The sequence below is a fragment of the Macroventuria anomochaeta genome (assembly GCF_010093625.1).
Source record: "Macroventuria anomochaeta strain CBS 525.71 unplaced genomic scaffold BU25scaffold_22, whole genome shotgun sequence".
Classification (NCBI taxonomy): domain Eukaryota; kingdom Fungi; phylum Ascomycota; class Dothideomycetes; order Pleosporales; family Didymellaceae; genus Macroventuria; species Macroventuria anomochaeta.
In genome coordinates, this window is record NW_022985383.1 from 9,600 (window position 1) to 31,583 (window position 21,984).

Below are 21,984 nucleotides of genomic sequence, written 5' to 3' on the forward strand. Positions count from 1 at the left end.
ACTTGATCCCTTCTTCATCATTTATACTTCCCACTACTTGTGGTATCCCCACACTTAGTCTCTTCTACACCCTTATCTTCAACAAGCCTGAACCCTCCTTCTACCAATCCATCCATCTCAGAGAGCAGTTGGTATCCCCAGCTGGGTCCCTCTCACAATGATCCAGAATTTCACTGCACCTTTGTGTGGAAGAGAGCCGTCAGACAGCTGGGTTACTCGCTTCATCAATTGCAACAAAGCTATGCTTATCACCGCGTGGACCACACCTATGGAAGCTGGACGTCACAAAGCTGATTCTGGTGAAAAGTACAGCCTGTACTTTCAACTACTACACCGCAAAATGGAGCAATACAACATAGAGCCAGAGCACACGTACAATATGGATGAGAAAGGCTTTGCTATTGGAGTCACTGGAAGGAGCAAGCGCATCTTTGATAAGCTATTATACGACAACAAGCACTTCAAGCAGTCTCTCCACGATGGCAATTGTGAGTGGGTGACATTGCTGGCTACTATATGTGGCGATGTGTAATGGGCTAGGCCCATTGTTAGCGCCTTGGCAACAGCACAGGCCTCGGTACCTCCGAATCGGACGTACAACCTCCGGTCACCTCCAGAGCGGGCCTGCAACCCCCAAAGCAGGAGTATTAGAATTTTGCAAGTCCCGCTCTGGGACTTGCCTCTTATCAAATCCATCAAGTTCTACATCGCATATTGCCCTCAGCGGCTCGCCCCTTACACGATGGCTCAGTCCTTCCTCCAGGCATCATCTTTCCAGCTGCTGGCTGTGCTGTACAAGCAAGCTGGGTGTTATGATCCATGAACAACTCGCAAAACAACACTGAACAAACAGGACTACGCAACGAGATGAGAGCAGCCAAGGAACTGCAGTATTGATTGACCAAGCTGTGAAGCTGCGTCAGTGATACCCAGTATAATCAACACTTGCAATATCTGTTATACGAATCAAGATTGTACAAAAAGGACTGCAGTGGATACAACGTGGATCTCGTACACAAAGGATTGTCACGGACCCATATACCGACCCACTTGCAGAGGACCCACGTCAACAACAATCAATAGGACACCGAGTACCAAGTATCGAGGTCACGTCGACAACGCTCGATTGGACCAAGTATCAAGTCACTGACGATACTTGATATGAGCAGTACAATCAATCCTCCTGTCAAGTATATAAGCAAGTAGACACGCTGCCCTTATGGCATTGTGTTCAACCTCGTCAATCAACTTTGTTATTGGAATCTCACCTGCTCTCAAGCCAGACAGTATACTCTGTACTATTCATTGCAACCAGTTGCCATGGTCTTTGCTAGACGACTACCCCCTGATTATTACGGCGGTTTATCACGGTCAAACCTCTGCCGCTCCGAGCTCGCTCAGTGATAACCAACCCCCGACGGCTTTCTGTACCTCTGCTCATCCCCGAGAACCAATCGAATAGTGTCTACGAGCTTTGCTTAAGACACGACTTCAACATGGGCTAGCTTACGGTGCAGAAGCTCAAAGTATAAGCGGTACTTTTCACCACAGTTGGCCCTGTGACAATCCTTCTCCATTGGGGTGGTCCATGCGGTAATAAGGGTATCTTTGTTGCGGTTGAGGAAGTCAGTAACCCAGGATTTGCTAGGCTCTCTTCCAATAACTGGAGTTGCAAAATTCTTCAGCATTTGCCTTGTAGGCATAAGGTGTCACTCTGTGAGTCCTCTGATGTACTGCACTAGCTCTGCCTCATTGCGTGGGTGCATCAATTGTTGGCTGAGTGCCTGGTCCTCTTTTGACGCGCATTCCCCGTTCAATTGTTGCATCAGAGTTGAGCGCGTTACACCATGTTTATTGGCAAGTTTGGTATATGAGAAATCATTGCAATGACAAGTTGCATGTCCCTCTGCAACAGCTTCCTTCACGGACATTGTGGCGTTGAGGTAGGGGAGGTAGAAAGTATACTGTTATTATGCTGAGATGCGCATTGCGGCGCATGCGCATTGCGAGCACGGACACGGTATCTGTTGTTCAGCCAGGGGTAGAAAGTGCTTGTTGGAAAGAGCAAGAACACTGCACCAAAACACGTGGCACACATGACCTCCTTACTCCGTAAAGCTTTACATAACCAGACCTTCTCAATCCAGTAATATTGTCAAGATATGATGAGAACCTTTAACAAGATCGGCAAGGTAATACCCGCACTCAATATCAACTTGGCCAAGCTGTTGTGATGGGTCCGGAGATGGTCACTATCATGGGCCGTGGGAATGGCCTCCGCATATCGAAGCGTGGAGTAAGTCAAGGCGAGAAGAAAAGCGAGTTCCTCTGGAAAACCGTCTCCTGGAGGTACATGGGCTGCTGAAGTATGCCCGACGAGATGTGAGGCACAAGCGTGGAGGCGGGCAGTTGTTCAGAAAGAAAAGGACCTTGTGAAGTCAGCCTGGAGGTTGCCAGAAAACACCGAGCCGTCCATAGTTCACATAAGTTCCCGGTCTAAGAAGGCAAAGTTGTCCAAAGTAGACCCATTGAGCCCGTAAAGTAGATCATCCACTGTCATGGGAGCTTCTGCAGGCTGGCTGATACTGATGCTGAAGACCTCCGTAGGGGTGTTCTTGCACAGGGATTGCACCCTTTTCATCGATGTATACTCCTGAGACATTGAGTAAAGGACCGTATAGTTGTGCAGGAGGTGCTGCCGCCATCTCAGTTGAGTGAATCCGGGCGTTTCGTACCGCCTGTAACAGTTGAGCGTTTTCTTGCCCTCGGATGAAACTTTCGAGAATGCCGTCGATATCAGGTGTGTGTAGGCTCTCTTCTTGTTTTATCGATTGGCTCGATACTATGTCTGCACTATTGTTGGTAGCAGCGGTAGCCTTGTCCGTATTGCTGAGATCGTGGACTTCGAGTCCTATTCTCCTCATCAGGTTCTGCACGGTTGCATTTGCGCGTCGTACTGCCCGATTCGTTTCTTGGTTTTCACGAAAAATGCCCAAGCATGCGACAAGATTACTGTGAACGTGTGATTCAGCCCCTCTTTTTGCAACAATTCGCGCGTGAATTGTCGCAGCCACATAGGTAGCGTATGAGATCAGGTAGGGGGCTTTTTGCGCGCTAAACGCTTTATCATACGCGCGCAGAAGCTCAACAATGCTGTCTGCAGCCGTTGCACACATTTTGAATGGGCTCACAGAAATGGCCCGTGAAGTGTTATATAGATGCCCGTCGGTTACAAAAGGACGATGGAGTAGGATCGTGAGGACGTTGTACAAAGCATTGCCAGTCAATCAGGAAATTACGAGGAAGCGTGGAGGCATCCAATGCTTACTACAGGCTCATGACATGTGGCGGAGGTGTGAAAGTTTTCTTTGTAGGATTGAAGGCGAGGTGATCTGGCAGGTTTTCTCGCCATGACGTGAGCTTTTGGTGAATGTTCTGCAGCCTAGTAGAAAGGTCTCCGGGGCTGGTATTGGAACTTCGATCGTGTAGATACTACTGAGGATCTCGCTCAGTATGACTGAAAGGAGACAAAGCTGCCTGAAAGTGGATACCCTGAACGCCGGTGAGCCTGCATAACTGCTCCGTTTGGGCAGTGTAGGCGAAGGGAGCCCAGTGCTCGAGCTCTTCGTAAGTGTTGAGCAACTTGATGGGAACCAGAGTATCAAACTCTTTGATACTGACCGGCCGGCCCTGGTATAAGCTCTGGATTTTGTCGACGACTGCAGGTATTATAAGCAAATAAGATTGATTCAGGATCAAGATAGACCAACTTACCAAAAGCAGCCCAGAAGACGCGTCTTCGAATCTCGTAATCTTCGTCAGATATGTTTGAAGTACTCGCAAAACCAAGCGTGTCTACAAGCAATCCGAGATCAACAATCATCCGAAAGGCGATTCCTGCGTACGTTTAAGCTGCACTACGTTCGTCACCTAGCGCGAACAAAGAATTAGTCATGACGAGTAGAGCTTGGATGGTAGTGATCTCACTCTGGTCAAGAGCTTCTCCCAAAAGCTGGCGAACTCGCTCTCGAAACTGCCATCCTGCAGTTCGCACGTCATTGGCAACTCGTCGAACTTCTTTGTGTCGTGAAGAGAACTTGGAAGCTCCGAAATAAATGGCATTGAGGAGCAGCTTCGAGAAGTATGGCCCACCACAAGCCATATTTCTCATGAACGCTGGTTGATAAGTGACAAAGAATGAATGATGTTGACGGTTCCAGTGCAGGTTCAGTATATGCATGCCAAGATCAGGGTCAACGCCGAAAATTGTAGTCTTCAAGTTGACGTTGACGTGTAACTTCAGTAACAAGACCGTTTTCAATCCACTGTTCAGGCATCTTGGGCCGTGGCTCGGCAGCAGGACGGTCGTGAGGAGTATTCTCCTCGAACAAGGTGCTGGTTCGCCCGTGGTAGCTTGACATGCCCTTTTTAGTGACCATGCGAGAGACATTGACTGACCGCTTAGCACCAGTTGTGACAACCCGGAGGTGTTCAGTGGCTGCAGGTGCTGACGTTGCAGTCACCCTGGCAGGGCTGGAGGCAGTCACGGGTATGGGCAGCCTGGGCTGTCTCGCGTAGGCGGCATTGGGAGCATCTCGGCCGCCCTTGTAACTGCACACTTTGTTGTATGTCTTGCAAGCCGCACACAAGGGCCTCTCTGCGCTGCACCTGATCTACGAGGAATCCGTTCGGCTACCATTGCCTGTGTCGCGCGCACCGATGGCCTTGGCGCCATAAATACCAGCTGCTCCACGCTGATTCTGGGTACTGCATTCAAGCTTGGCGTTCGCTTCCTGTCCTTCGACTCCATCTGCAATCATCTTATTGATGAGCATGGTGTATCGTCGCCATCGAGAGGCAGTTTGGCGGGCATGTTGGCCGGCACCGCTGAGAGTGTAGCTGCCATTACACCAACAGAGCGTGTCGAGACAGCTCTTATCGACGACACGAAGAGCAGTCACCGCTGTTTTCGTGGAGGCTTCGACGCGACCAGAGCCATTGTAGCCGCCCAAGGCCTTCCAGGACTGTATTGGGGATTGGTGTCTACGACCACGAAGCAGTCGGCGACGTCAGCTGTTTGCGTGGGCTCGTACAACGTGCTGAAGGAAGCGTCACGACAGAACAACCTGCCGCAGGGTAGCGCGGCCACCTTCGTTGTTGGAGCTTTGGCTGGCACCATCACCGTGTACGCAACTCAGCCGTTCGACACAATCACGACAAGAGCCCAAAGCGCCGCAGGAGCAAGAACAGGCGAGGCGTTTCGCAGCATCTGGACCCAGGCTGGCATTCGTGGCTTTAGGAGTGGCAGCACCATGCGCCTGGATCGACTCGTCTTCAGTAGCGGTATCGTCTTCACTGTGTCTGAGAAAGTCGCTGCACTTCTGAGCTGTCCATTTTGAGAACACTCATGAAGCTTGGTGCTGGTTAGAAGAAGAGCCCAGACCAGCCGTGTGTCGAGGATGTAAGCAGTAATAGCGTGTCGAAACTCATGGGCGCAGTCAGCGAGTTACCGCAAAGTGCGATGATGTGTGCTGTTGAGCACATTGCAGCGTGGCATGAGTTGAGCGAAGATCGCCAAAGGGCGAGCTAGGTCAGCCCGGTAACGGTGGCATGGCCTACTTGTGCGTCGGCATAAGACGATGTGAGCGAGAAGGTGTGTATTCGAGGGTTGTGAGATAGTGATATGTCTGAGGCGCTGATGTCGGAGGGAAGCAGCATTGTAGACCGAATATGTAGTAAGACTAAGGCAGCAACAGCAAATCGTACTGCAACCACAACGCACCTGCATTGGGCACCTGCGTCCCCGCACTTCACCTGCATGTGAAATATACATGTATCGAGTTCTATTGTGAATCACAGTGCGAATGTTGTTGCTTCGATCTCACTGCTGTACTCAGACTATTCTGGACTAGCATGGTTCAGAACCAGTATATATTGTCTTCTCCTAGCTAGATAGCAATTCTACAAGCGGCCCACGCCGCCACATATATCTTGACGCTCATATAAGCTCAACGTTTCTCACGCCGACAAAGACGTTGCAGGATCTCTTGGCAGATACACAGATACTCACAAGACGGAGACGCTATTGCCTCGCACTGACCCTCGCCTCCTCTTATCTCCAGCTTGGTGCCACACCATGGCTCAATACCCAGCTTCGCAAAGACAATATCATCTTTTTACAGGACCAGACCAACCCAGATACCACTATACTTAATCACCCTTACCTCAGGTGTGAGATATTCGGGGATGTCAGCAATCAACCAGTAGATGCTCTTACAGACCTTGGCATACGGTTGCTTAAGCTCTGCTTCGGCGCCCCCCTTGAATCCACACCGTTCCGCAGGCAGCTACCTCCAGGCGACGTTGTATCAGCTCCCATACTCGACTATGCTGCAGCTATTCAGTAGAGCAGACGTGTGGGCGAGGAAGCTGGGTTAGAGTTTGCTGAACCCATCGATTGGTGTTTACGCACCAAGGAGCTCAGTGATGGCAGCTAGAGGAAAGATCTGTTACAACATGTTATCGTCCCTCTGGATACATTACACAAGCAGGTGTCGCAGAAACCATGGTCCATGTGAGCACCAATTCTTTATCGTGAAGGACCCACAACGTGCCCAGAAGGCTAGTTCTGACGTCACCGATAAACCTGCCCTTCCTGAACAGCGAAAAGTCGAAGAAAGAGTTCTGTAACGGGATTTGGGCTTAAGCCCTCACCATCCCTTATACTCTCAGTGAGCCCAACCTCTTGTAACTGAATCTTTGCATTACAAGAGGAGCTGCTGCTCCTCTCGTCTCCCATAGGTTTAGACTCAGATAGGACGTTAAACGAATCAATCAATCAATCCATCAGTTCTGTAACGGGCTACGCCCGGTTAGCGCCTCGACTAGCGCAAGTCCCGGAGCATGATACGGCCGAACGCCGGCGCACGGCCGGCAGCACAAAACGGTGTGGGCCGCTAACCGGCGAGCCTCACCAAATTCATCTGATTTTATCTGGCATCTACCCTCAGGGTCAGCCCCTTACAAGTTCGATGAGAGTCACGACACTGTACAGCAGATCCGAACGCACTTGCTCGCAATCTTATTTCGAAAACTAAAGTTTCCTGTCTGTCACTGGCCAAACATATTATACGTGTCCACCACAAGCTACAGCTACACACGGTGACTCAACACCCCCACCAAAACAAGACACCATCACGAAGAAAGCAACATCAATAACATCACCATGCCTCCAAGAATTCACATAATTCGACATGCGCAAGGTGAACACAATGCGACCGTAAGATAGAGGTCGAGATGTCCTGAACTTCGAAGATCTCACACCACTGCAGCGCAACGACACGATCCGTGATGCGGTCCTAACCCAAAAAGGGAAAGGGCAATGCAGCACTCTGCAATCTGCCTTCAAGTACCACAACGACATTGATATTGTCTTCTCGTCACCTTTGCGGCGGACTATCCAGACTGCATCCTTGAGTCTGGGCCCAACACTAGCGCGGAGAGAAGTACCAATCGTACTTTTGCCATCATTGCAGGAAGTCAGCAACCTTGGCTGTGACGTCGGCCTTGCAAACACTACAGATGATGTGAAGCAGATGCTACCGACTCTCTTTGCTAAGGAAGAGCTACCCTTTGACTACAACAAGATCGATACTTCACATGTGACTGAAGGATGGAACAGCAAGGTGTGTTTAATCTACGCAACTACATAACTTGAGGGCTAAGACAAGAGTAGAAAGGGTACTGGGCGTATGAGCGAGATGCAATCACAAAACGTGCTGCAGACTTGAGAGGCTTCTTAATGCAAAGGCCGGAGAAGCAGGTACGTCTACAGTCCCAGAAAATCTTACGAGTCAAGCTGACAGAGCAGATCGTCCTCGTCACTCACGGCGCGTTTACTCACTTCCTCACTGAGGACTGGGATGTCAGAGACCCAATGACAGGCACAGCATGGTTGAACTGTACGTGGTGATCTCGAAAACATGCTGCTCAACACTGACCATCCAGGTGAACACCGAATATTCGACTTTACGTCTGACTCTACCACGGCAGATGCTCATCTGCGGGAGACAGACGAAAGCAGATCATCAAGAGGTGTAGAGGAGAGGGAGCATGACCCACACGTACTTGAGGAGTTGGCCAAGGTCTCGTCGAACGAAAGCCAAAGCTGAAAGTGTGCTTGAGGAGCCCTTCGTTGTCGTCATCAATTTTGCAGTCCCATACATCCTCATTGAGGCTTCATTGCAGCTGCCTGTGTATTAAGCAGAGTCTCTCATCAACTCGATATCCAAACATTGAGCTTGCATGTCCAGTATGGTTGTTAACTTCTTCAGGGGTAAGGGAAGAACATGCAACTGATGCAGGACTAACCGATGGTTGAAGTAATACCACGGGACTACAGCACTGTTATGCGCAAGATCGCGAATTATCACCGGTCGTTTCTCCAGACTTCATGCCAGACTCTTACCCCGCAGTACAGTTCCAACTCTGTGTCAACATCCCACGACCTCAACTCGGTTCAACACAGTGAGACGTCCAGAACATCATGAATCTACCCCACTCTCATCCAGACCTCAAATCGCGCACAACACCGATACGGGACTTCACTTCGCTCAAAGGGCCGATGCCGACATTCTTTATCCGAGCATGCACTCCGTTCCGAGAACTTACAAAGGGTCCGTCTGGGGTACAAAAGGTCACGCGACATACGCTCTTTCGAGCTTATTTGCGCTCACCGCAATTGGCTCATCTCTGAACCCTCGAGGACCCCATCATGCGCTCCAGGATGCGCACGGGGTAAAGATAAGCATACGAGCGCCAAAGGCGCCGTTTGTCCATTCTATTACCTTTCAAACAGCTGTGGGGCCATTCCATTACCCTTCCAGAATTCCCAGATGGCACGAGTATCACGAATGAGATGTCAGAAATTCCTCTTTATGGTCTAGGCATCAGTAGCAGTCGGGCTGTGCCTGACTAACTAGCGCACCGGCATCTGTTCGGCTGAGATTGTGAAGCCGCGCCACTGGCCGGGATGGCGCGGATCGAAATGCTTGACTGAACCTACCACAGCCGAAGATGGAAGGCTTGCGCGGGTAGGGCTGCAGACGTTCACACTGGTGGCGTTCTATTTTGATCTTCGTCGCTGTGCGTCGTTGTTATCTGCGTTCAGCAGGACGTCCAACGAACTCAGCTGCATCTATCGCAAAAGGCGTATCGTGATGTCACAGACATCCTTTCTTACTCGAAACAGAGCGCCCACGTGCGAGAGCTGCACGTCCCTCTAGTGCAGGTATGCGGACGTAAAATTTTCGAAATTTTACGTCAACTACGGCGCACCAAGTGGAGCGCGTCATTCATCGCCGCCGCAGGGGCACACGATGCACGCTGGGAAGCCTGAGACGCGCACGCCAGAGCAACAACAAAGCGCCTTCACGATGCTCTTTGCTGCGAAGCCGAAGGGCGTGTCGTCCCCAGACTATGCTGCCAGAACGCGCCAGACCTACATTCTGGAGAATGCGGAGTAGAGGATTGTGTGATCGAGTTGTTCGAACTCCACCAGAAGCCAATAAAATCTCTGAAGATTGACGTTCTGCGAGGTTCAGCCTCCCGCTTGGCGCAAGGCATGTTAAATGCAACCTCAGCGGTGGGCCGACTGCTGCCGCTGTGAATGGCCACCTGGATATGCCCGTTGGCAGCGTCCAGCCCCGAGAATTGACCCCGACTCGAGCTTCTCATTGCTGTGCCCGGTCATTTTCGGTCACAGCGTCTTGGAGCGCGGAGCGGAGTCGCTGATAGCCATCATTCTATTACACATCTGGGGAAAGTGTCAGATAAGCTGGACGAGTACAAAATGCAATATGTTGTCCCAAAGGCACGAGGCTTACATTGCGACTCTAATCACCAAACCGCTCAACTAACGACGGTTCGTCGCTATCGCCAACCGCTTATCCCGCCGTCCGTTCCAAGGTTTGGCTGCGACCTGCACTGCGACTTCTGCTTCGAGCCTCGCCTTAGCCTAGTTCGCCGCTCAGCACCGAACTTCAAAACGAGGGCCTTCCCCCGCTTTTGAAACCCTTCCACATCATCCTCTTGCATCATTTCAATACCGACCCGAGGAACGTCTTCTTCAACATGCAGGAAGTCCAGAGGTCCTATCCGGAGCGCGGTTACGCAGCAGCTCCCCCCAACTACCGCGTCGAAGGTGACGATATCTTCTCCGAGGGCAAGAAGAGCGACCCCGAGCTCAACATGCCTCTCGACAAGACTGCTACCGTGCAGGAGGGCTCCGAGAGATTCAACAAACTGGGATGGAAGCGCCTTACCATCTGCTTGATCGTCGAGGCCATCGCTCTTGGATCCCTCAGTATTCCCAGCGCATTTGCAAAGCTGGGGATGGTTGCTGGTGTCATCATGTGCGTAGGCCTAGGTTTGATCGCTATCTATACGTCATACGTCGTCGGTCAGGTCAAAATGCGCTACCCGCACGTCAATCACTACTCGGACGCCGTGCAGCTTATCTGGGGTCGCTTCGGATACGAGCTTGTCGGAGTCATGTTCGCGCTATTCCTGATTCTGCTCGTTGGATCTCACGCTTTGACCGGCACAATCGCGTTCATCAACATCATCGACAACTACCAGATCTGCGCGCTGGCATGGAGTGTGGTCTCCCTGGTCATTCTGTTGATCCTTGCCCTGCCACCGTCATTTGCTGAGTTCGCGATTCTGGGTTACATCGATTTCGTCAGTATCATCATTGCTATCATAGTCACCATTGTCGCAACCGGTGTTCAGGCGCACAACGCACCCGGTGGTCTTTCCGCGGTTCCTTGGTCCGCATGGCCTCCGGAGGGCACCACATTCTACGAGGCATTCCTGGCAACCACCAACATCGTCTTCGCCTACTCCTTCGCTGTCTGCCAGTTCTCCTTCATGTCCGAGATGCACACTCCTACCGACTACGTCAAGTCCATCTGGGCCCTCGGACTGATCGAAATCTTCATCTACACCCTGACCGGAGCGCTCATCTACGCCTTCGTCGGTGTCGATGTCAAGTCCCCCGCCCTGCTCTCCGCAGGTGATACCGTGTCCCGCATTGCCTTCGGTATCGCCCTGCCTGTCATTTTCATCTCCGGATCAATCAACGGCACCGTCGTCGGCAGGTATATTATGGACCGCGCATTCCCCAACTCTCCCATCCGCTACGTCAAGGGTGCTCGTGGCTGGGCTGTTTGGTTCTGCCTGATCACCATCGTCACCATCATTGGCTGGATCATCGCTGAGGCTATCCCCTTCTTCAACGCGCTGCTTGGTCTTATCTCAGCCCTCTTCATCTCCGGTTTCACATTCTACTTCCCCGCGCTGTTCTGGTTCCAGCTTGTCAGGGAGGGCGGCTGCTTCTCGAGCACTAAGAACATCCTTCTTACCATTTTGAATGCTCTGGTGTTTATTATTGGTATTGTCATTCTTGGTGCTGGTACCTACGCCTCTGTTGAGGACATCATCCACCAGTACAGCAGCGGCTCGGTCCGCAGCGCGTTCACGTGCTCCGCTGCCTCGTACGCTTAGAGGAAAGACTGAGTGCATTTAACAAGGCGTTTGTTGTTTACATAACAGTCATAGGAGACTGGTCGATGCATTTGGGTACATTTGCATGAGCGGCGAGATACCAACGCATGTATTATTTCACGATCTACGAATTGGATATACTATCATTCACATTTCTCACAACTTTCAACAGCTCGGCGCATATATTCGCTATTGAGGCTATGGCTGACCAATCATTAGTAGGGAACGCCTCCTTGGATTTTCCCCACATGCGCGATGTCAGGATTGATCATTGGAGCGGACTGCGACCGAATTCGACAACCTCTTCAATTACATGCGAGAGCGAAGGGCTGAGAAAAGGCTCAGGCTGAAACCCTGCGATTGCGGCCAAATGTGATCGGTCGCTCGAGTCACTAGGTCAAAGCGAACGTGGAAACCCAGCAGTCTGTGGAGTTGCTGCGCGCAAGGCTGAAGCTGTTTGCACTTAGGCAGCTGAACATCAAGGCGCAATGCTGCAGATTATGAGGCAGTGTTACCCGAAGGCGCCTTCCGGTGGCAGCTATTGGCTGTACTATATACTGATATGTGTTGCTGACCGGACCAAGCTAGATGGTGGATCATGGCGCCTTACACGGCATTGCGCAGCGACTCAAAAGCATGTCATAAGTGCTTGAATTCGGGAAGGAAGCTCGACTCCTACCAATAATAAAATCTTACACAGCTCCATCAGATTTTGCTTCGCTGAGTTACCATGTCTGCTATAACGTCTCATTGCTACAGCGGACACAGGTACGTAATCATCAAGTTCTTCGTTGATCATAACTGACAGGAGTGCAGCCCCCTCCTTCGTTTCGCACCGATCAAGCAGTCAAAATGCTCCTGAAAACAGGGGATGGTTCAGGTGCAACGGCGCTCACTATAGCACGATTTCTGATCGCTGAACGACGTTTCCTGAGATCCGAAAGACAATACGAGTATCAATTAAGGGAAAAAAAAAGATGCCCAAAAGCCCTGCGAAGATGGGAAATGGTATTGCAAAAGACTGCTTGAGTATGATCTCGATTGAGGCTAATCGGAGCCAATCATGGCCCATGGATTACATCCGAGTGCTTACCTTGTGCAATGCAAACCTCTGGGCTCTTTCTACTTAAGGTCGCGTAGGTTGTTTATCGTCTTCGAATCTTTCCTTCCAGGTTGCGCCACCTCACACTGCACTCTACACATTGTAGGCAAGTCAACTCGACTGATTCTCTGCCTAAAGGAAGAAGAAGCTATGCAGTGCTTCGCCCGCAAATTCCACGACTGGGCTACGCAGTCGAGGCGTCTTGCAAGGCGGCTTGTCTCGTTGCAGAGATTCACGAGTGAAGAACAGGCAGACTACATACTAGTGGGCTATGGTCCCTCGGACAGGAGATGGCATGCTCGGCTCTCGTAACTGCTGTGCAAGGCTCTGTTCACAGCGACATAGGCATCAAGGCGACCTCAACATCTGATTTGCATTTTGCAAGATCTACGTTGGTAAACAATAAAGCTCTCGAATTGCACTGTGAAGACAATTTTACGTCGCGATGCGTGTAATGTGATGTGGAGTTATTCATTGTCGCTATTAAATGCGCCTTTTACCATGAAATTGAGCAGACGGCCCTCCCTTAAAAGTGTTGCAGTAAATGCAATAAGTGAAGGTGTAACCGCGCAGGGCAGTAAGTCAGGGGTAACCGCGCGAAGCAGTAAAATCAGTATATTCTGTTGTGTTGTTGTTCAGTGTTCTGTTCCTCTCGACCCCCAGAGGGGTCTGTTTACATGACGTATGTATTTCGTGCAGTCAAGAGCAGGAGGTGCTTGTTGGAAAGTGCAAGAGCACCAACACATGTGGCACACATGACCTCCATACTCCATAAACCATCACATAAAGTCAACAGAATCGCCATGACCTGCATGTTTTCCCAATACAAAATGCTGTATATCATGACTGATCTGCAAGGCTTGCGGAACATTGTTGGTCCTGCGCAGTGTCGTGCATTCCCCGTGCAGGAAGTGTCAATTTCCTCTGCTCTGATCACTCGTGCTTGCAGCGTGTCCAACCGTACGTATACGGCTACGGCAAAGGGTAATTGCCGTAAGCAACGGCAATCATTCTTCACCATAACGTCCCAAAATTACGGCGTAGGCCCACTTTACGGTGTAATTGATGTAGTACTGCAGTATATTTGCCTGTTCTAGTCTAGTGTGATTGGTGACGGTGGTAGAGGCCCTTCCTGTGACTCCTGTGATGCCTGTGAGGCCTGTAAGCACTCAGGGGTCACTGTTGCCCCTGAATTCATCTGCTTCTTCTCCAGCCTTGCCATGTACCTCTCCATCTTAGTATATGAGCTCTCCACAAGCCCGTGACGCAGCCAATTCTTCTGCAATTGAACAGCTTCTATAGTGCTTGGCTGTAATTGGTTCTGATCGCCGCTTATTGTACGCCTAGCAATGCTGAAACAGCGCTCGGGTTTGCAGCTGGTACTTGGGATGGACAGGAAATTGCAGGCCATCTTAAACAGCACAGGATACCTCTGTAATGGGCTAGACCCATGTGCACCCACCTATGGGTATGGGCTAGGCTTAGAGCCTAGGAGCAGCGCAGTCATGCTTTTCTACCTATATAAATATCAACTATGCAAGATGAGTCCTGTTGATTCAACTTGCACATGTCTTTTGGCATAGGTTGGTGCATATAGTCGTGCATACGTGGAGTAGATTCCGTCAATTCCAGGTGATCAAGCCTCGTGTGGCTTGATTTGTTGCTGTGGTGAACGATATATCATGGACGATAGCCCAATCAATGAGTGCTGATTTCAGCTTATCCTCCTCCCAAGGGGTGTGTGCAGTGAAGGTAGATGAGCCAGCAGTGCGTGCAGCTGCCCAGGGGTCCTCAGGGGGAGGTTTCCCATCCAGAACAAGGCCTGTTTTGGGGTCGATTTGATGCTTATTGCGGAGGTGTGTAACGATGTGAGCTGTGCCGTCAATGCGGAGGGCATCAGAGTTAGTCATTGACTCGTGACATTTCCGGCAAAGCCAGTACTTCCCAATAGAGCCGTTGTCCTCCAAGTACTGCAAAGCAACTCCGTATAACCATATAGCAGCAGTCTCACGCCTGCCAGCCAGCTGGGCCTTGTGGCGTACCCGATAACCCAGCCAACTAGCGTTGAGGCGGACGTTGCTGTGGTATACTTGGTTGAAGTCGACGGGAAATCTGACTCCACATACGTTGGCAGGTTGTATGTGCAATGGGCTTGCTTCGATGGATGGATGGGGCGATGGTGATGCCGATGGAGATGATGTTGTGTCACGGTTTGGGGTGCTCCTGCCTGTTGTACCTCACCTCCATGAGAGTGACTACCACGTCACACTAGCGTTGTTTACAGCTACTCACCTATATATACTGTTCGTAGCTTCACTCAATACAACCTCAGTACAATCTTCAACTTCTTCCTTTGCGTACAATTTTTCCCTGAACTCTGACATGTTGTTACAATGCAGTGCCCCATTGCGCCAAATGGCCAAAAAGGACATCAATATCAGCAGAACTGCTGATATTGGGCTCTGCATCTAATATATAGGCATAGTGCAAGGCACCTCCTTACAGATGTCCAGGTCAATGAGGTTGACGATGAGGCACAGGCCATCTTGCCGAGGGTCTTTGAGGCTGCTGAGTGGTATATAGGCCTTCTGATAACGTCAGTGAGCTGAGTCTGGGTTTGGCTGGTTGGCGGCATGTTGATGATGTTGATGGAGGGCCTGGGAGGGGAGGAGTGGACGGTTGTATAAGCCAACTTACTCAGAAATCTCCTTTCCAGCCACCTGGATGCCCAGCCATCTCACATAGCGCTGAGGTCAATAGATGAGGTGGATCTGACGCAAGGAGCCCTAAGGACCTGCTCACTAGAGGTGCTTACATATATGGCAGAGCAAGGCAAAAGACCTTCACCACATCTGCCAAGCAGAGGGGTTAGTGGCCTTATACCGCGCGGCAGAGCATGCATCATACCGGGGCCAAGATGCCTTAAAATGCTCTAGATTTACTCTCCTTTGTCAGGTGTCCACATCATCCTAGCGCATTGTATGTGTGACGGTGAAGGAGGTAAGCCGTGTGTGTAAGCCAGGGCTTGTTATAGGTGGGTGTGGAGGCAGAGGCGTGATGTGGGCAATGGGCAATGGGCGATTGTGGTGTTGAGTTTCTAGGATAGTGGCATGTGCACCCCCGCAAAGAACAAAAAATGATATTGGGAGCTACACTTCTCCGATCAACACCAAGATTTGCCGTACTACGGCTTCATGTATAGCTACGTACAGCTACTGCTACGGCCTCATACAATTGCCATTACCTACTGTATTTACGGCCGTAATCCGTAACCGTAACGGGCCGTACTACGTACGGTTGGACACGCTGCGTGCTTGCATAACATGCGGCGATCCGGACTTGCCATTGTAAGCATGACATCAAAGACAAAACATTCTGGTGATTAAACATGTAGAAACAATAGATGTGTGAGAGTCCCACATCCAATGCGAGAGTGAATGCACGCTGTCACTTTGTTGAAGTGAAGGGCGCGACCCCGCGCGCTCACGCATGACCGGTAATTTATATAAGTGCGTCTTGCTCTCTGTCTTCTCTTCTTCCCCAGACCACTACTGACCAAAACCACAAGGTTGACGAACTGTATTGTTCATGTATGTCAGTCACTCAATGCACAGTAAGAGCCAGCGTTCCCAACAGTCAGTACTACTGTACGGTTGGCTGGCCGTAGCTACGCTACGGCATTAGCGTCAACTACGACTGTACGGTTACGGTGAAGGAGCTAGAGAGTGCGGACAGTAGTGATAGCTGCTCAATTGACCTGAACTACGGTCCGTAGTTGCTTGATATAGTTTAGCCGCCCCACTCTTCAACGTCAGTCGGTGAATTGGAGCTTTGGAAAGCTTCTGTACCCATCTCATCTTGCCCCATTATCCCATCATCTAGCTGCCTGTAGTGGCTCGCAACAAGCTGGTGACGTAGCCAATTCTTGAGAAGTTGTAAGACCTCACCGTCCAACTTGATACTTCACCATAACCATCTCAGGGCTACACCAACTACGGCAGTCCTACAGTTGATATGGCTACTACGGTATGACTACGCTACTGCCTGTACCCTCACTACGGACTGACTGCTTACTTAAGCCGTACTACTGTACGGTTACTGTTCGTAGTACTGCCCGTTGAAAACGCTGGTAAGAGCTATTCACTGACTCTTGAGGTTTGAATTGGAGGAATGTACTGTGTTGATTGAAGGAGGCAGAAGACTCCCAAGATAGCTATGTAAGCGAGCGATAGGCGAGCGTCTAACTACGGTGAGCATAGAACGGTGAGTTGATGCTGTTGGTCTGACTTGTAGAGTATCAAAACCGTTACACTGACCCATACAGCCGAGTCATGGCTTGCACCCTTTGGCCGGAAGCTGCTTCACTCGTCATCGCGCCAATCAATTTTTCCGCCAGCCCCAATTACGAGCCCAAAGGACTCTTGTTAAGCCCCAATATGCCCGAGAGCACTATACAATCCGATGACAATGGAGGTTTTGCGCTTGTTTCCGCTCCCGACGGCTATGTAGCTCACCTTGGTGGAGTTATCAACGCAGACGGAGATGCCAGCCCAGTCCACCTTGACATTGTTGAGGCAGTCAAGTACAAGGTACGCACTGATAGAGTTTGGCACAATGCCCTGACCATGATCAGGCTTTCGATCGCCGAACGGTTATGCGGAAGTGCGCTCGCGCTCTTCTCAAGGAACTTCCAGAACTGTCAGTACCCGGGGAACGTCCCCTCAGCCCTATGGGTGGTTTGGATCTGTCCGCTAGCCCAACTGGGTCTAGCTCGTTCACAGCGATAATTCTCTCACTCACTTCGTAGTCTAGACAGACAGAATGATCACACAACACTTCTCAACTGTTCCTATTGAGAAAAACACCAGACGCTCAACCCACGCGAGATCTATAACACCATGGTCTGCGCCCTGCAGACCCTCTTCAACTGCGTTGACTAGTGGGACTCGAAGAAGAACAACACCATCGGTAACGCGACCAAGCATATCACGCAGTTTATTCGTGAACTCTTGTTTACATTGAATCTTCCTCTCTTCCTCACCTCAACTGCGCGACGATCTGAAACAGGCTCGTTTTCGCTCGCTCCAACATCGTCTGGCTACATCACTGACGCTATTGCAGCAGTTATCGAGATGACTTCCCTCTGCGAAGCGACTGCACGTGCAGTCATGACCGCAGCTAACAAGGCCACCTCCAAGGCTGTCATGAAGCTGGTCGACGATGACTTCACAGTTATTGATAACCATCTACACGTTCCTAGACGCGCCGCCGAAGACACCGAAAATGGCTTTCTCACTGTCTTTCCTTCCAGAAAAGAACATAGAGAACGCCGTTGAGGACGAAGACTTTGTTCTCGTCGGCGCTCGTTACGATCGTGAGGCTATCACTGGAGAGATCATCAGCGCAGAGCCGGTTGAGGATGAGCCGGTTGAGGATGAGCCTGGGGTTCCATCTCCCGCCACTGCCCGCGAGATCATCAAGGTCTGTACCTATGCGCTCCGCGAGTCTCATCACTGACTTGCTGTAGGTCATGGCACAGCCAGAGCTGATCAATCACTGCGCCAAGGTCCTCTTTTCTCACAGCGAAATGGGGCCCGCCGACCGTCGAGCCGTATACGACGCCCGCAAGCGTATCATGTACGCCTCTAGCGTGTACCCACCTACATGCAGTGGTGCATCGCTCGTCTCATCGAGAAGCGTTTCGACAACGGAAACCGGGTCAATCACGACGAGGAAGAGGTCGACCTCCAAAATTTAGAGGCGTCTGCTACGCTTTGGCTTCTCAAGGCCGGTGTTCGCGCGCTCCTTTTTGCTAGGGTTCAATCTCGAACGGCTCTCGAGGTCGCTCTCGCCTACGAGCAGGAGTGACTACCGCAGAACAACAGCGAAGAGGAGCTGCAGATCCATGGCTTCGCTGCTGACCTTAAGATTTGGAGCCGTGTGGAGCTATGGGCGAGGGTGAGGAGGACTAGGATAACTAAATATACTTTTGGTGGGGCTTTCAGAAACTATCAGAGGGGTGAGTGCTAACCCCGTCAGCTTGCTGGAGCAAGCCCTGCATTCGGTGCAAATCCTCGGGAAGCAAATATACGTAACATGCTTCGCATCGTCAATTGATAATATACCAAGGCACGCCAAAATCTCGGAGGGTCGCAGAATGGTTCTTAAGTAGACCTGTGTCACATGTCAGCAACTCGTAGCCAATAATGCCAACGATCAGACCTCAATCCAACCTCTAATGTGTGATATGTACCTCCGTACTGATCTGTCAATGCAATCAGTGTACCCGCAAAACGCGAGTATGACAGCCTGTACATATTTACTCTTCCGAGAGTACATACCAGTCTGATTTAACTGAGCGAAGCTGGGAATGCTAGTGAAGAGCCATTCACCTCGGTGACAAACACGAACCAAAGCTACCCTTTTAATGTTGTAGTTGCATTAAGCAATTGCTATGAGCGAGGGTTTACGCCGTATATGGCTTCAGGCCGCACAGTCCTCGGCAACTTAAATGCCATACAAAGTTATCGAGGACCTGAATGAAGACGGCACAGAGAAGCTCAGCCCATTTTCTGTGCGACAAAATGCTTCAAAACAGCTGGTTAGGCCACTCGTGGCCTCCATTAGGATCTTTAGTATGGACGTGCGAGAACGCAAAGCCTTTCACATCACGCCGTTGAACTTTGTGTTGAGGTCCCTGTAGAGGTCGATACCTGGGGACTCAGAACTTGACAGCATATCCAACACTGTGAATAACCAGAGATAAGATTCTGAGGGGCGCGTCTTCTCAGTGAAGTGGACTGCGGTGTTTTTCACCAGACATAGCGTGTGCACCAAGGTCTTTCATGGCCATTTGTGAAGCTCTCAACTTTTCTCTTTACATCTCTCCCTTTCCAATCGCAGTACAATATCCCAAATGCCATCTTCCAATTCTGTTCTGCCAGCGAAGCGCACAGCAGATGCGCTTGGAAGCCAAGATTCTGCTAACGCTAGTTTCAAGAAGCTCGCCCCTGATCGTTCTGTACTGGATGCAGGCGAACAAAATGCCATTGACTTCGCAGTCCATACATGCCCTCCCATCTTGTCAGGCAAAGCTAACATCACTAGTTGAGCCGCCTTCATCCGTTGTTCATGTCTGCACCCGCATTTTGCTCTCGCAGATCAAGAATTGGCGAGTCCGAGGGCAACCGGGATGGACGAGTGTGTTTTAGAGGGCTTTGCGACCGGGTTGCAATCATGGGGACGCGAGCTTCACGCTCGTACGGTGGCGCTCAAGGAGCAGTAGCTTGAGACTGCAGTTTGTGGCTGTTGTTTTGGGTTAAACGAAGTGAACTCGAAGTTCTCCCGGGGGGGGGGGGGGGGCAAGTCTGTAGATGTAACGACGCATAGGCCTGGGTGAGGAGCATGTCGTGGCACACATTGCTTGTTGCCGTATCGACAGTTGAATAAAAGCAGTGGGGGCTGTTACTGATGGTGACAATGGTACAGGGTTTGCTAGTACAAGCACCTTGCCAAGAACAGTTGGAATATTGTCGGAGGTGAAGGAGTCCCTGATAGCCATTACGTGGTAGTACTAGCAGCTTCTATGTGAGCTTCTCTCACCCACCGAATACTACGCAACGACCACACACTTCGCCCATTGACAAGTACCATCCGGACCCTTGATCTGCGTATGAGGACCTTACTTGCACAGCAGAATCAAAATGATGATATGAATGCTTATCGTTTTTGGCGTATCGTTGATGCCTCTGGGGAATCCGAAGCTCTTTCGTTCCCGCTCACAGTTCTGACAGCCGTCCGAATCACCCTCACAATCAACTTTCGCCTTGTTGGCTGTTGTCGTAAAGACTGCTGAACTTCTAGGGCTATGGCGAATGGAGGGACCGACTCAGTGGATGGTCACTTTAAGAGCGGAATATGAACGAATGAAAGGCCAAGGAAAGACTTGAAGAACAGCTCGCACTTCATGGTCGTCGAGCTTGCGTGCGTGATATGCTTTATTGATGAAACTAGTGCTGAAACTTGATCCACGTACCAGGTCTGTCGCAGATTCTAAATACCAGCTGCCGGGTCATCTAAGGTGGCCATCCCAAAAGATGGTAAGGAGCATCTCGTCGATTCGTGGCATGGACCTAATAGTCCTTTTGTCGACCAAAAGGACGATCCCTCAGTATAAGCTAGGCTACGGCATGGAAGTAGTGGCGTGTTGGAAACAGAAATTGGCCACGATCAAGAGATCGAGTACCAGCGCAAAGCTACTCCCAGGTGATCAGAGTCGGGTCAGAAGGTTGCTGATGCTTGGCCAGAGGTGAATCAACGCTTGGCGTTGCGGGGCAGATGCCGGGTGAGCGTCAGCGAAAGTGTCATCTCGGTTGATGCCCGGTAAGTACAGACAAGCAGATTCTGTTGGAACGTCCAATATTGCTGCAAATTGGCGTGATGGATGATGGATGATGGATGTTGTGATGCGAAAACAGAGGAAAGGTTTGATTTGTGCGCAAGCCAGAAAGTCGCGCTAGCGGAACGCTAATTAAGTGGCGCTAATTTATCTCCGCATTTTTCCTTTGTGGGTTGACGCGAACATCCTCTCTATCGTCTACCTAAAACGGCTGAGGCATATCCGTGAACTCCAACATCATCGACCATCATAGACCATCAGCCTTGAGTAGCCTTGCATTTCGGCCTTGCCGCAGCTTCCTCTGCTCGGCTGGCAGGTGGCCTTACCGATCTTTTGCAACCTTATGGCGCCTCCGCAGCCCTATGGCTCGTCCAAATTATGTGCTTATTACAGGGCTCTTACATGCGTCTTGCAGCTGTCAACCGTCCCACCAAGCAGACAACGAAGTACCGAGTGCCCGGCATGAGGCTGCTGACTCTAATTACCAGACACGCTTCTGTTCCGAAGTAGTGCTTACCTAGTTCGTTGGTTCAGCCAGCCACAACATCAGAGCGTGCAGCACGTTGTCCTATGGAGATTTTGACAACCTTATCGTTACCAATTCTGTACAATGCAGCATGTCAGGCCTTACATCAGGCCCGGCTTCGCCTCAACGCCTCCAACCTTATGATGATTTTGTTGGTGGAGGATACTCGGTGCCTGTCTCATTTCGGTATCCAAGCAATCAGCATCAAACGAGAGCGCGCGACGATGACTGATGGAGACTGCCGTACAACATCTTATCCTAAGGCTGCAGTTGGATTGTCAAACTACAAGAAGCACGGCGTCCGTCAGCGTAAGGGTACTGTGCACAAGCAGCTCACCTGTACTCGTGTACTATTTTCTTCTGTTACACGCTGCTATCTGTCAACCTGTCGCG

The 21,984-nt window shown here is 50.7% G+C and overlaps 8 protein-coding genes across 8 annotated transcripts; 5 read left to right on the forward strand and 3 right to left on the reverse strand.

Moving 5' to 3' along the window:
* Positions 1-1,335: 1,335 nt before the first annotated feature.
* Positions 1,336-2,023, reverse strand: BU25DRAFT_100752 (uncharacterized protein). Its single transcript, XM_033700246.1, has one exon. It carries the CDS (start codon positions 1,701-1,703, stop codon positions 1,479-1,481), a length of 225 nt encoding a protein of 74 aa, XP_033560263.1. The 5' UTR covers positions 1,704-2,023; the 3' UTR covers positions 1,336-1,478.
* A 456-nt stretch (positions 2,024-2,479) lies between these two features.
* On the reverse strand, positions 2,480-4,735 carry BU25DRAFT_432274 (uncharacterized protein; the record flags this gene model as incomplete). The annotated part of the gene is made up of 9 exons (XM_033708713.1): positions 2,480-2,599; positions 2,652-3,186; positions 3,329-3,455; positions 3,494-3,576; positions 3,644-3,719; positions 3,775-3,897; positions 3,931-4,273; positions 4,308-4,673; positions 4,718-4,735. 9 exons carry the CDS (start codon positions 4,733-4,735, stop codon positions 2,480-2,482), a joined length of 1,791 nt encoding a protein of 596 aa, XP_033560264.1.
* A 136-nt stretch (positions 4,736-4,871) lies between these two features.
* BU25DRAFT_459620 (mitochondrial carrier) lies at positions 4,872-5,399 on the forward strand (the record flags this gene model as incomplete). The annotated part of the gene is made up of 1 exon (XM_033710293.1): positions 4,872-5,399. One exon carries the CDS (start codon positions 4,872-4,874, stop codon positions 5,397-5,399), a length of 528 nt encoding a protein of 175 aa, XP_033560265.1.
* Positions 5,400-5,683: 284 nt separating this feature from the next.
* BU25DRAFT_440835 (uncharacterized protein) lies at positions 5,684-6,797 on the forward strand (the record flags this gene model as incomplete). Its single annotated transcript, XM_033709200.1, has 4 exons — positions 5,684-5,735; positions 5,953-6,263; positions 6,408-6,460; positions 6,500-6,797. The coding sequence occupies 4 exons, from the start codon at positions 5,684-5,686 to the stop codon at positions 6,576-6,578; spliced, it is 495 nt and encodes a 164-aa protein (XP_033560266.1). The 3' UTR covers positions 6,579-6,797.
* A 428-nt stretch (positions 6,798-7,225) lies between these two features.
* Positions 7,226-8,171, forward strand: BU25DRAFT_422661 (phosphoglycerate mutase family protein-like protein; the record flags this gene model as incomplete). The annotated part of the gene is made up of 5 exons (XM_033708166.1): positions 7,226-7,279; positions 7,332-7,685; positions 7,736-7,822; positions 7,859-7,961; positions 8,008-8,171. The coding sequence occupies 5 exons, from the start codon at positions 7,226-7,228 to the stop codon at positions 8,169-8,171; spliced, it is 762 nt and encodes a 253-aa protein (XP_033560267.1).
* Positions 8,172-9,933: 1,762 nt separating this feature from the next.
* BU25DRAFT_100784 (N amino acid transport system protein) lies at positions 9,934-11,701 on the forward strand. Its single transcript, XM_033700247.1, has one exon. The coding sequence runs from the start codon at positions 10,132-10,134 to the stop codon at positions 11,563-11,565; it is 1,434 nt and encodes a 477-aa protein (XP_033560268.1). The 5' UTR covers positions 9,934-10,131; the 3' UTR covers positions 11,566-11,701.
* Positions 11,702-14,400: 2,699 nt separating this feature from the next.
* Positions 14,401-14,778, reverse strand: BU25DRAFT_298001 (uncharacterized protein; the record flags this gene model as incomplete). The annotated part of the gene is made up of 2 exons (XM_033701942.1): positions 14,401-14,607; positions 14,650-14,778. Coding segments are annotated over 2 exons (336 nt in total), but the record flags the coding sequence as incomplete, so codon positions are not given.
* A 2,118-nt stretch (positions 14,779-16,896) lies between these two features.
* On the forward strand, positions 16,897-18,425 carry BU25DRAFT_472254 (uncharacterized protein; the record flags this gene model as incomplete). Its single annotated transcript, XM_033710842.1, has 4 exons — positions 16,897-17,256; positions 17,608-17,827; positions 17,928-18,148; positions 18,195-18,425. Exons 1-4 carry the CDS (start codon positions 16,999-17,001, stop codon positions 18,423-18,425), a joined length of 930 nt encoding a protein of 309 aa, XP_033560270.1. The 5' UTR covers positions 16,897-16,998.
* Positions 18,426-21,984: the final 3,559 nt, after the last annotated feature.